The 11,150-nt window shown below is 47.5% G+C and overlaps 1 protein-coding gene across 1 annotated transcript in view; it reads left to right on the forward strand.

Moving 5' to 3' along the window:
• ETNK1 (ethanolamine kinase 1) overlaps positions 1-4,436 on the forward strand; it is a 53,415-nt gene extending 48,979 nt beyond the window's left edge. The window contains exon 8 of the mRNA XM_077468717.1: positions 1,554-4,436. Coding sequence (XP_077324843.1) covers positions 1,554-1,626 — 73 coding nt within the window. The 3' untranslated portion in view covers positions 1,627-4,436. The remainder of the gene's footprint in view (positions 1-1,553) is intronic.
• The last annotated feature ends 6,714 nt before the right edge of the window (positions 4,437-11,150 follow it).

Below are 11,150 nucleotides of genomic sequence, written 5' to 3' on the forward strand. Positions count from 1 at the left end.
TCCAACAGCATCCCTTACCTTTTTGAGGTGGGAATCTTCACTGTTATGGAATGCTGAACCGGTTGTCATTAACCTCTAACCCTCCCAGCTGAGTCATTTCATGGGAACCCCCCCCCCCCCCCACACTCCTGAATTGATGTGGTACACATGATGTGCTTTATATTTATCAGTCAAACTGCTCTGCATATATTATTAATTTGGTTAGAAACTAAGGGTTTCGGCTGTCTTGGGGCTGGTTGTCAACCGTTAACCACTTGCCGACCGCCCGCCATCATACGGTGGCTGTTTGAAGAGGGTTACCGTTATGGCAACAGCTAGCTGCCATAACCCCAGTATCCTCTTCAGCAGACAGGCAGCGGATTCGCCAAGAGATCACTTTTATCGGGGCGGGAGAGAGCCTCCCCTCTGCCGCTTTGGTCTTCAGGCTGGATGCCGAGTGAGGGAAAGATGGCTCCCGCTCGGCTCCACACCATTGGATGGCGGAAGCAATGTTAAAATTCACTTCCGCCCAATGGTTTTAAAGGGGAATTTCACTATACAAGTTTACATGTATATCTGTCTGCAGCTTACTATATTCTTTAGAAAGTGAACATTGTGTTGGAATTTCTTCTTCCTGTTCCAGCAGTGTGATCGGAGTCTTGGCATACACTGTGTGAGATGGCTGAGAGGAGGAAAGGCACCCCCCCACCCCCCTCCACATAGTTGGAGGGAGGCAGATACTAGCATAGCTGTACTGTGAATAGGCCAGCTCTCCTGCTAATTTATTTAGAACACCCACCCTGACACATATTTTCAGCTGCTTTTATCTCCTGTCTCAGAACTTGTTGGAAGGTATCATGCTGTTTACATAGCAGCAGAAAGACATGGGACTTAGGGCTTTGGAGAGAGATAAGTAAACACTACAGATAATATGTGCTTAGGTCAAAGTTCATGAATCTGGTTTACATCCACTTTAAGTGCAGTCTTAAACTACTGTAAACACACCCTGCATGGCTGGGTACACAAGAAATGTCAGAATGACAAAACCACTAGTGCTTGACCGTGGAGGAAGCCAGGGACAGTGCTGATGCATGGAATGGGTGCATGAAGGTTGGCACTATTCAGGGAACTTAATAATAGTAATAATTAAGTCCTGTAGTTACACACATTCTTTATGACCAGCCCCATGTTCCACTATGCAAAAGATTAGAACAGATGGCACAGCCCCCAGCATTGTAGTAAGTGTTGCTGTACTGGGAATGGTTCTATTTATGCGGTGGGAGTGGGTGACTGATGCTTGCAGAAACATGTTTATAGAGAACCTTTTCAATAAACACCCACTATACGCTGGAATATTAAGGGGGAGGGATGTTTTTGATGTAATGACAATATTCTACATCTTTGTAAAATGTGTCCAGAGCTGTGTAATTATCATTAGACCTATTTATAGGTTAATGTAATTATTGTAAACCCACACTACTGCAGTGTGCCAAAGGAGGTAATAACTTTTCTCTGCTTTGTAAGACTTGTGATCTGTGTTAAATAATTACCGCTGTCTGCTGTTCCTTCTCCAGATATGCCATAGTGCGGCTCAGCCAATACTTTAAAATGAAATCGGAAGTGATGACGTTGACCCTTCCCGAATAACGAAAGAAGAGAAAGCAGAGAGCGTTCATTAAGCTACACACGACATGGCACTTGGAGGACTCTCCTGGGACCAGTCTGTTGTCCCGGGCCTTGCTCCACATTCTTCTTCTATTGCCTTTTTAGACAAAGCCTTTAATATCAGATTTAACTTGTAAGCAGACAACCCAGAGGCTTTTTATTTAATATTTTTATGTAAGTTATTTATAGTGTTGATTCCAATTGGTCTTCAGATAGTTGTATATCGTTTACGTCTAACCAAATTCAATTTTTTATTTTTTTTTGTTTTGTCCTCACACTGCTGATGTCAGAATCATACTTTCTGATAACATTGTGGTGCATCACATGTGCTCTCTCCCCCTCACTGGATACTATTTTTGGGGTGGCCTGGCCTCCCTGTGTACTCACTACATGAAACTTCAATGTGAATCTGCGCTAATGATGCTCGATGGTACATTTTTATCCTGGTAACTGGAAGTATTCAGTACCTCGTAGCTTCTGAGCCAGCAGAAGATGATAGTGTTCTATACATGGCACCAGCGGGCATGGCTGATATTATATGATTCGGCCACTGTATCACTGTTCAATTTTAGACGCACTTTAGAGATGGAAGTGCCCACAAGGACGTGGTCTGTCTGTGAAAAGCACCTTTTTACAGTGTACCTTATACATTCAAAAGTCTCTATTTTGTGTCTGACCTGCATCTGCTCTGCCCCCCTCCTTCCACCTTGTAGCATATAGATGGTAATTGAGGGGGGCCCCGAGCTTCTAAATTGCCTTGAAATGTATATATGTAATATAGTTGCAGGGAACCTAGTGAGATGCTATTATAATTGATTTGTTCTTGGATGTAATTGCTATGAATTGTATGAGCTCTGTTGTATCATGTCCTTTTTATCTGCAGTCATGTTTGCATTTTATGGTGATTGTTTTCTCACTTGTCTTTCTACATCTTGGGAGCAAATGTTTTAATGCTGATCGAGTGCACAGACTAGACCAAAAATGTCCATGCTGAATCGCACATAAGTTCTACTGTATGGCCGAAAGTCTGTGTACCCCTTACCATCACATCTATGTGCTGGACATTCCACTCCAAGGTCATTGATATGGAGTTGCCCTCTTTTGCGGATGTAAAAGCCTGACCCTTCTGGGAAAGCTTTCCATCAGGTTTTGGAGTGCCTGTTGACATTTGTGCCGATCTGTGAGGTCAGGTACTGATGTTGGAGAAAATCTGGGTCACAATTGGTATTCATTAGGATTGAGGTCAGGGTTCTGTGCAGGCCACTTGAGTTCTTCCACACCAAACTGGTCAAACCATGTTTTATGGAGCTGGCTTTGTTCACAGGATCGTTATAATGTTGGAACAGAATAAGGCCCTCCCCAAACTGTTATTATTGCAGGTATTTTATATTGTGCTCTCAAGGAGCTTAATATAGCAGGTCCCTATCTCGTTTACAAAAGAAGGGCCAATTTAGACAGGAGGCAAATTACCTACCAGCATGTCTTTTGGAGAGTGTGAGGAAACTCAGTCAAGCACAGAGAGAACATGAAAACTACATGCAGGTGTTGTCCTACCTAGGGTTTGAACTAAGGACCTCAGTGCTGCAAGGTGGAAGTGCTCACCACTATGCTACAGTGCTGCCCACCTGATACCATGAAGGTTGTAAACACAATTGTCTTTTATGCTGTAGTATTAGCGGCACTCTTAACTGGAAACACCAGCACTTATTCATTAAGGTAGGTTCACATACTTTTGGCTATATAGTGTATTTCAGTGCCCTTATTTCAGGGTGTGTGTGGCTACTGTGTGAGTCTTGTATTGTCTGGTACTTGTTGCCACCGGGAAGCTAGAACCTCTGTCCTCCCCACATCACTTGGTGTGCAGCACGTGTATGTATGTTTTATTGTACCGTAGGCAGAATCCAAACACTGCTAAACAAGCGGCATTTATTGCACTGGGCCAAATTTTTATTTTTTTGCATTAATATGGCTGACAGGCTTGTAGGTCTTTGACTTACAGGATTGGGAAACTTGTGCAAAGAATACTCCCAGCATTCCCAGCCAGCATCTAGGATCTATTGGTCCTCAGCAGGCTCCCAGTCCTCGCTTCATTGAAGCAAATTTATGTTTTCCAGTGTCACCGCTGATGAAATTTTCTTTTTGGTGAGAAATGTTTTGCTTTGTTGTAATGGGCTGATAGGAGCTACCTCCCTAACTTCTCAAAATCGGTTTACTTGTTGGGGTGTCATTGCCTTTTTGTTTTCCTTTCACTAACGTTATTTTGAAAAATGTAAATAAGAATTCTTTTTTTTTTTTTTTTTTTTCTGAAGGTGTGTGCTTTGTACAATAATGGGCCATCGGGCTGACTCTGTAAAGAGGACCTGTGTAAAGCATATTGTTCTGGCACATGTAGCATATTGTACATACACAGCCAGTGTAAATGACCTTTGTAAATTTTAGAATGGATTGTACACCATCTGGTCTGCTTTGTAAAAGCCGCTGTGGTGATGCCAGATTATACCTGGCCCCTCCATAGCCCGTTTCCTGCAAACTTGTTGTTGAATTGTCAGATTATCTGTTTTGTTGTCAGTACTTACCAAGGAGCCTCGTCTTAACCAAAAGATTTCAAGAAATCGGATCATTTTTACTGATGAAAGCACTTTACTTATTGTTCTACGCTCGGCAATAAGTGACAGAAATTCTCCTAACGTTGCTGTGTGACGGTGACGTTTGGGAGGGTGAAAAACAGAACTGTGAAATCTATCTACACCTGTACATTTCTCTGACTGATCCGAAATAAAGAGAGAACTCTATTCCTTAGTGTCTGTGTGCTGAATACTCATAACATTTCCAGCAAAACCTCTGCTATTTTATGGAATGTAAAGCTGAACTCCAGGCAAACCTCTACATAGAAAGATGAAATTGGTATATGGGGGCTGTTTTACCTACCAAAAGATTTGTATTTCTGTCCATCCAGTCTTGGGATTTACACAGCTCTGTCTGGCAGGGCAAGGATCAGATTTTTTTTTTTTTTTGCTGCAGACTAACTGTAAGTCTATATTTTTCCTTCACTGGTTCCTTCTGCCTTCACTCATCAACATGCTAATGAAATGTTTAAATAAAACCTGTTTTCACTACATACCTAAATTTGGACCCAATGATGTCATCTTTAAGGTGCTGTACATAACTTTCACAAGCACCCTGCCTCGTTATTACATTCAGGAATCCTCAGCCCTCATGCAAGCAGAGGGCTGTCTTTTAGGAGGATTTATGCAAATATCAAAATGCCCTGATGGGTTGTTGTCAATCTGGAGGCATAGGCTAGACAGGCAGGCTATATTTGCAAGAAAACCACCCTAGATAAATGCCTATGCTATACTGAGCCTAAATAAGAGAACTGAAATCCAGAGATTAAAGGGCAGGTTTGGGACAGTCAGGCTGATGAGATGATCAAAGAGATGATTCTTCAGCCAGGATATGAGGCAGTCTGTATCTGACTTTGTGCAGGTTCTAATGCACAGTGTAAGAAGCTCTGGTACTAGAGAAGAGCCTGTACAACTGCATGAGAGAAGACTGTAATTTAACTTTAAAATGGTTGTAAAGGCTAAAGGTTTTTTTTTTTTTTTTTTTTTCATCTTAATGCATTCTGTGGGGTGCCTCTCCCCCTCCCTGGATTCCGTGAGAGCAGCGGGAGCCATTGGCTCTTGTTGCTGTCAATCACATCCAGTGATGAGGCAGCAGGGAGGATGGGGCCAAGCCGTACACTGTATGTCAAATGCACACAATGCAGCTTGGGATAGAGCCTGACAGTGTCCCCATAGAAAGTTGCTATAGGGGCACTCAGAAGGCAGGAGGAGCCAGGAGCACCAACGAAGGACTCCAGAAGAGGAGTGCACAGAGCAGGTAAGTATAACATGTTTGTAAAGGTTTTTGTTATTTTTAAAAGGAAGAATCACTTTAACACTTACATGTCTTGTCTCTCCCCCAGCCTGTGACTGAACAGTGAAAGGAGGAGCAGACTGATGAGCTTATTTCATTGCTCTTGCTTTCTATCAGCATGTTAGTTGTTGGCCCATAAGCAATGCATCAAAACTGCAGCATTTTTAAAATTATACATTTATTGAAGTGATAATGAATACGGTGCTACATTAATTTATGTATTTTTTATATCTACCCGGAGATCAATTTTAAACTATGATCTGCTGCTGAAATGGTAAAGGACGCACCATTCTAAAGACATTTCAGGAGATCATTAGAAGGGGGCATAAAGCTGGTACATTTTATATTCTTGCACAGCAGTGAATTCTGTGAAAAAATGGAATAAAGGAAACTTATTGCTCTTTCTCTTATATTCACCGACCGACACAGCTCCTCTCTGTAACTAAATGGGTTGTATAGCCTGCCATTAGGAGAAACTAGGCAAAATTGTTACACAATACACAGAACTTTAATCCCGCCCCAGGGGGGCGGGCCCCATGCCATCAACCCTTCCCACTGCTCCTAGCCGCTTCAATTTTTATTTTGCCTAGCAAGGAGAATGACCTAGGAAACCCTGCGGGCCTCTCGGTCCATATTTTTGCTACAGGTTTGCTGCTTTTTGCGCAAGATGAAAGATCCTGAGATCTTCTATCAACTGCCAGCTGAGTGACAGGCTGGTTAATGATATCCTTGTAGTCTCCCCAGTCCGGCCATCGAGCGTGAGCAGGCTGCAGCTAAGGCTCGGCAGGCCACGACATGCCAGGTGGTTGGTGAGCTTCAGTGCTCAGGGGTATACATTTGACCGGGCTACTGATGTCTGGATCACAGTATACTGAGGCCAGCAGCCACCCTGTAACTGCGCAGGAGTGGGTCTGTGATGGAATGTCTCCCAGCTCTTCAGGACTGGTAAGTACGGCTCTCCCTGCTTCGGTGGGGTGAGCAGCTGGGCATTCCCTGGGGGGTCGATTTGGGGGCCACCTCACCTCCCTATCTTCTCTCCCAAGTCCCTATAACCCCTCCTCCCCCCCCCCCCCTCTCTGAGGGGGGTGGCCGCATGTGCTGCGGGCTGTGTGTGTGGGGGTTGCTGTTTCTCACCTGTGAGGGTCTGTGCGGCTGGTGTTGGTCCTGGTCCAGGTCTGGGGGGTCCCAAAACATGTTTATGGAGGTTGTTCTGACTGTTGGCAGGCAGCACGTTTTTTTATTTTTTGCTCTGTCACCGCATGGTGCCATTCCGGCAGCCATCTTGGGTTTGGGAAAGCTATAAATTACCCTGGTGAGCTTCAGAAGCCATTTTCTTTAGGATTCCTATTGATTATGTTGGCGGCCATTTTCTTAAAGCCTGAGCGCTTTTTTCACCACTGGCCTCTTATGACAGCATTACATGTGCTTTCTCTTGCTGTTTCCTGTATCCACTGTGTGTGGGCAGGATGCTAGATGGCTCTTTGCTGAACGCTGAAGCTGCTCTGCAGATCATTGCACCGCTGGTGGGAGCTGCTGACAGTTTTCTCCTCTCTGCAACTGGGAACCTCCTAGGGACTACAGGCACTGCTGTGGCTATCACAGAACGCCCCAGGGTGGTGAGTCTAGCTCTAAGTCACCCCCCACGCGGTGGCAGCAAGTCTCCTTGCAGGTGGCAGACAGGCTTGGGTTAGCATGGCTTCAGAAACTGGTGTTTCTTCCCCCGAAATCAAGGCTATAGCAACCGGGTCACCTGCAGTTAGCGTGGTGCGCATGGACACCCTGACGGTGGTCCTTGACTCCTATGTTGCTAAGATAGAGGCGGCACGTGGCAGGAAAGGTGCACGTAAGAGACCCCTGCCCCCCCCCCCCCCATCCTCTGGGGAGAGCTCTGATGCCGACTCGGGCCCTGCTGCGGCTGGAGACCCCAGCTCTGACCTATCAGATATGGCTGACCAGGACCGTTCGGACAGTGAGGAGGATTCCCCGTCCGGGCGAGACAAGGCACTTGGAGCACTTATCACAGCTGTGTGTGATACCCTGAAGTTTCAGGAGCCAGCAGATTCCTCTGCTGATGTACCGGTCCCTTTTGGGTCCCGCAAGCCAGCACGTTCACCTAATGTGTTCCTGTATTTGACTTATTTTGACAAATTAATCTACAGGGAATGGGGTCGCCCGCAACGGACCTTTTTTGGTCCCAAAAACGTGGCGGTGCGTTACCCCTTTGAGGAAAGCCTTCTCAAAAAGTGGTCGGCTCCTCCGGTCGTGGACCCCCCAGTATCTAGGTTAAATAGAGTAACCGTGATCCCGGTTGAGGGGACTCCTGCATTCAAGGATCCCACGGACAGGAAGGCCGAAGCAGTGGCTCGTTCCTTGTTTACGGTTGTGGGGGTCAGACGTGCGACCTGTACTGGCATCCGCGCTGGTGTCGCAGACACTGACTGAGTGGGCAAAACTTTTGCACCGTTAATTGGGAGAGCAGAATGCCTCTCCTGTCTGCGTGGAACTAGCAGACCAACTAGTGCATGGCCTTAAGTATGTTTGTGACGCGGCCCTGGATACTCTCCCTCTGCTATCCAGGGCCTCAGTGTCAGCCGTGGTGCTGAGGCGCCTCATTTGGCTGAAATGCTGGTCTGCTGACCAGGCATCCAGCAAAGCTCTGACGGATCTTCCCTTCCTTGGTAAATGGCTCTTTGGAGCCTCGTTGGATGACATTATTAAAAATGCCACAGGTGGTAAGAGTACACTACTCCCACAGGCCAGGAAGGTTAAGGAGCCATGCCGCAGGCAAGGGCCCTCCTTTTCCACTCACAAGCGTCTTTTTCGTCCGCCTGGTGCTTCAGCAAAACGAGCCCAGCCCGAAAGGATGCCCGCGGACGGTCAGAAGCGTCCCTGGAACCGCAAGCCTAACAAGTCTTCGAACAAAAGTGCTACCGCATGAAGGTTTGTCCCCACCCATGTCTCGGGTGGCGGGGTTGTCTTCGGGAGTTTGCAGCCCATTGGACCTCGCGGTTATCAGACCAATGGGTCTGCGATCTGATTTCCACAGGTTACAAGATAGTTTCTCTTGGCCGCAAAACGGATTCTGTCCCTCCAGCATACCCGGTTTGCCGGGAAGCCCTGTTAGGGGCAGTGAGGGACTTGCTGAATCAGGGGGTGATTGTACTGGTTCCAGAATCGGAAAGCTTCCAGGAGTTCTACTCAAATCTGTGGTTCCCAAGAAGGAAGGGGTACGTCCAATTCACTTTGTAAAAGTGTAGAGGTTCAGAATGTAATCAGTTTGCTCAGTAGTCACTGCACTCCATCAAGGGGACTTCCTGGCATCCTTGGACATTCAGGATGCTTACCTGCACATTCCCATTTGCCTTCGGCAGCAAAAGTTTCTGCGTTTGGCAGTCGGGAAAGCCCACTACCAGTTTGTGGCTCTTCCTTTTAACCTGGCATCGGTCCCCGAGTCTTTACCAAGGTACTGGCTCCAGTATTGGCGTTGTTGAGACAATGTGGGATTGCGATCGTGGGTTACCTAGACAATCTCCTCCTGAGAGCTTCTTCCTCCTCAGAATTAGAGGAGGATGTGGCGATCACCTTGCAGTCCCTGCAAGCATTTGGGTGGCTGTTGAACCTAAAGAAGTCGTTGGTGGTACCGACTTGACGTCCTAGAGTACCTGGGGTTACTATTGGACTCCAGGGAAGTGAGGGTTTTTCTCCCCTCAGACAAATTGCTGACTCTCAGATATGCGGTCAAACTACTGATGAACCGCAAGTGGTCATCACTCCGCTTTTGCACGTGGGTGCTGGGGCCCATAGTAGCCTCCTTCGAGGCAGTACCTTATGCCAAGTTCCACACCAGATTCCTGCAGAAGGAGATCTTGACAAAATGGAACAAATCGCCGTTGTCCCTGGATCGGCAGATCCAGGTGAGCCAGCCAGTCAGGGACTCCCTGATCTGGTGGTTGAGGTCCCCAGTGATTCAGTCGGGAAAATCGTTCCTTCCTCTGAAATGGATGGTAGTCGCTACTGTTCAGCTGGGCTGGATTGATAGGGATTTAGTTGGCTCAGGGCCTCTGGTCGACGGAAGAATCTAAGTTGCCGATCAATCTGCTCGAATTGAGAGCGATCAGGCTGTGCCTCCACACGTGGTCGACGTGTCTTCAAGGGTGTCCGACCAGGATACAGTCAGACAACACCATGGCTGTGGTGTACATAAATCACCAAGAGGGAACAAGAAGCTCAGCCGCTGCTCGAAGTATGTGAAAGACCTCCTGGTGGGCAGAGCGACACGTTCTGGCCCTGTCGGCCATTTACATCCTGGGGGTGTAAAATTGGCAGGCGAACTATCGGCGGAGTCGACAGATGCTGGACCCAGGAGAAATGGGCATTGCATCCGGAGATATTCAGGCTGCTGTGCCTGAAATGGGGCACACCAGACGTGGATCTATTGGCCTCCCGGTTCAATCGGAAGGTGCAGAGGTTCGTGGGCAGACGCACTGGTGGCTCCGTGGGATCAGTACCAGCTGATCTATGCCTTTCCTCTGCTGAAACTGTTGCCACGTCTGGTTCTCAGAGTGGAAGCCGAGGGAATTCCAGTAATCCTGATTGCCCCAGATTGGCCTCAGCGGGCCTGGTATGCAGACCTGGTGCGCCTGGTGGCAGATGCTCCCTGGCAACTGCCGTTGAGAGAGGACCTCCTATCTCAAGGTCCAAACCTTCACCCTGCTTTACCATCGCTGGCTTTAACGGCTTGGCTATTGAAAGCCAGGTATTGAGGAACGGGGTCTGTCAGACTCGGTGATTCCAACTATGCTGAGGATGCGGAAATCTTCTTCCAGGAAGATATACCATCGTACTTGGAAGGCCTGCATCTCCATGTGTGAGGAGAAAGGGTAGCATCCGTGCTCTTTTTCTATATCCAGGATCCTGCTGTTTCTTCAGCAAGGTGTTGAGCACCATCAAGGGGCAGATTTCAGCTCTGGCTGTCTTTTTTTTCAAAGACCCCTGGCGTCTCACTCATTAGTGAGTACCTTTGTGCAGGGGGTGCGACATGTAGTCCCTCCGGTGCGTCCTCCGTTACCTCCGTGGGATTTGAACCTGGTGTTGTCGACGCTTCAGAAGCTGCCGTTTGAGAATATCAGGGAGATTCCTCTGCTGACCCTTTCACAGAAAGTGGTCTTTCTAGTGGCCATCACATCGGCCAGGAGGATTTCGGAACTGGCGGCCTTGTCCTGCAAGTCACCTTATCTGGTCATCCACAGGGATAAGGTGGTGTTGCGTCTGCAACCGTCCTTTCTACCGAAGGTGGTTTCGGCCTTTCATATCAATGAGGACATTGTATTGCCATCATTTGTGTCCTAAGCCGAAGCACCCCAAGGAGGTGGCCCTTCACGCTCTAGATGTGGTTAGGGCTCTGAAGGTGTACTTGTCTGCCACAGCTTCCTTTCAGAAGTCAGACTCGCTGTTTGTTTCGGTAGCTGGTCCTAAGAAGGGCATGGCGGTCTTGTCGGCCACCATTTCCAGGTGGATCAGACAGATTGTAGTCCAAGCCTATGCCTTGAAGGCGCAGGTGCCTCCCTTTCCAGTCACGGCCCACCCTA

Source organism: Lithobates pipiens, unplaced genomic scaffold (assembly GCF_037356315.1).
Source record: "Lithobates pipiens isolate NorthernLeopardFrog02 unplaced genomic scaffold, aLitPip1_a1.2 Scaffold_8, whole genome shotgun sequence".
Lineage (NCBI taxonomy): Eukaryota > Metazoa > Chordata > Amphibia > Anura > Ranidae > Lithobates > Lithobates pipiens.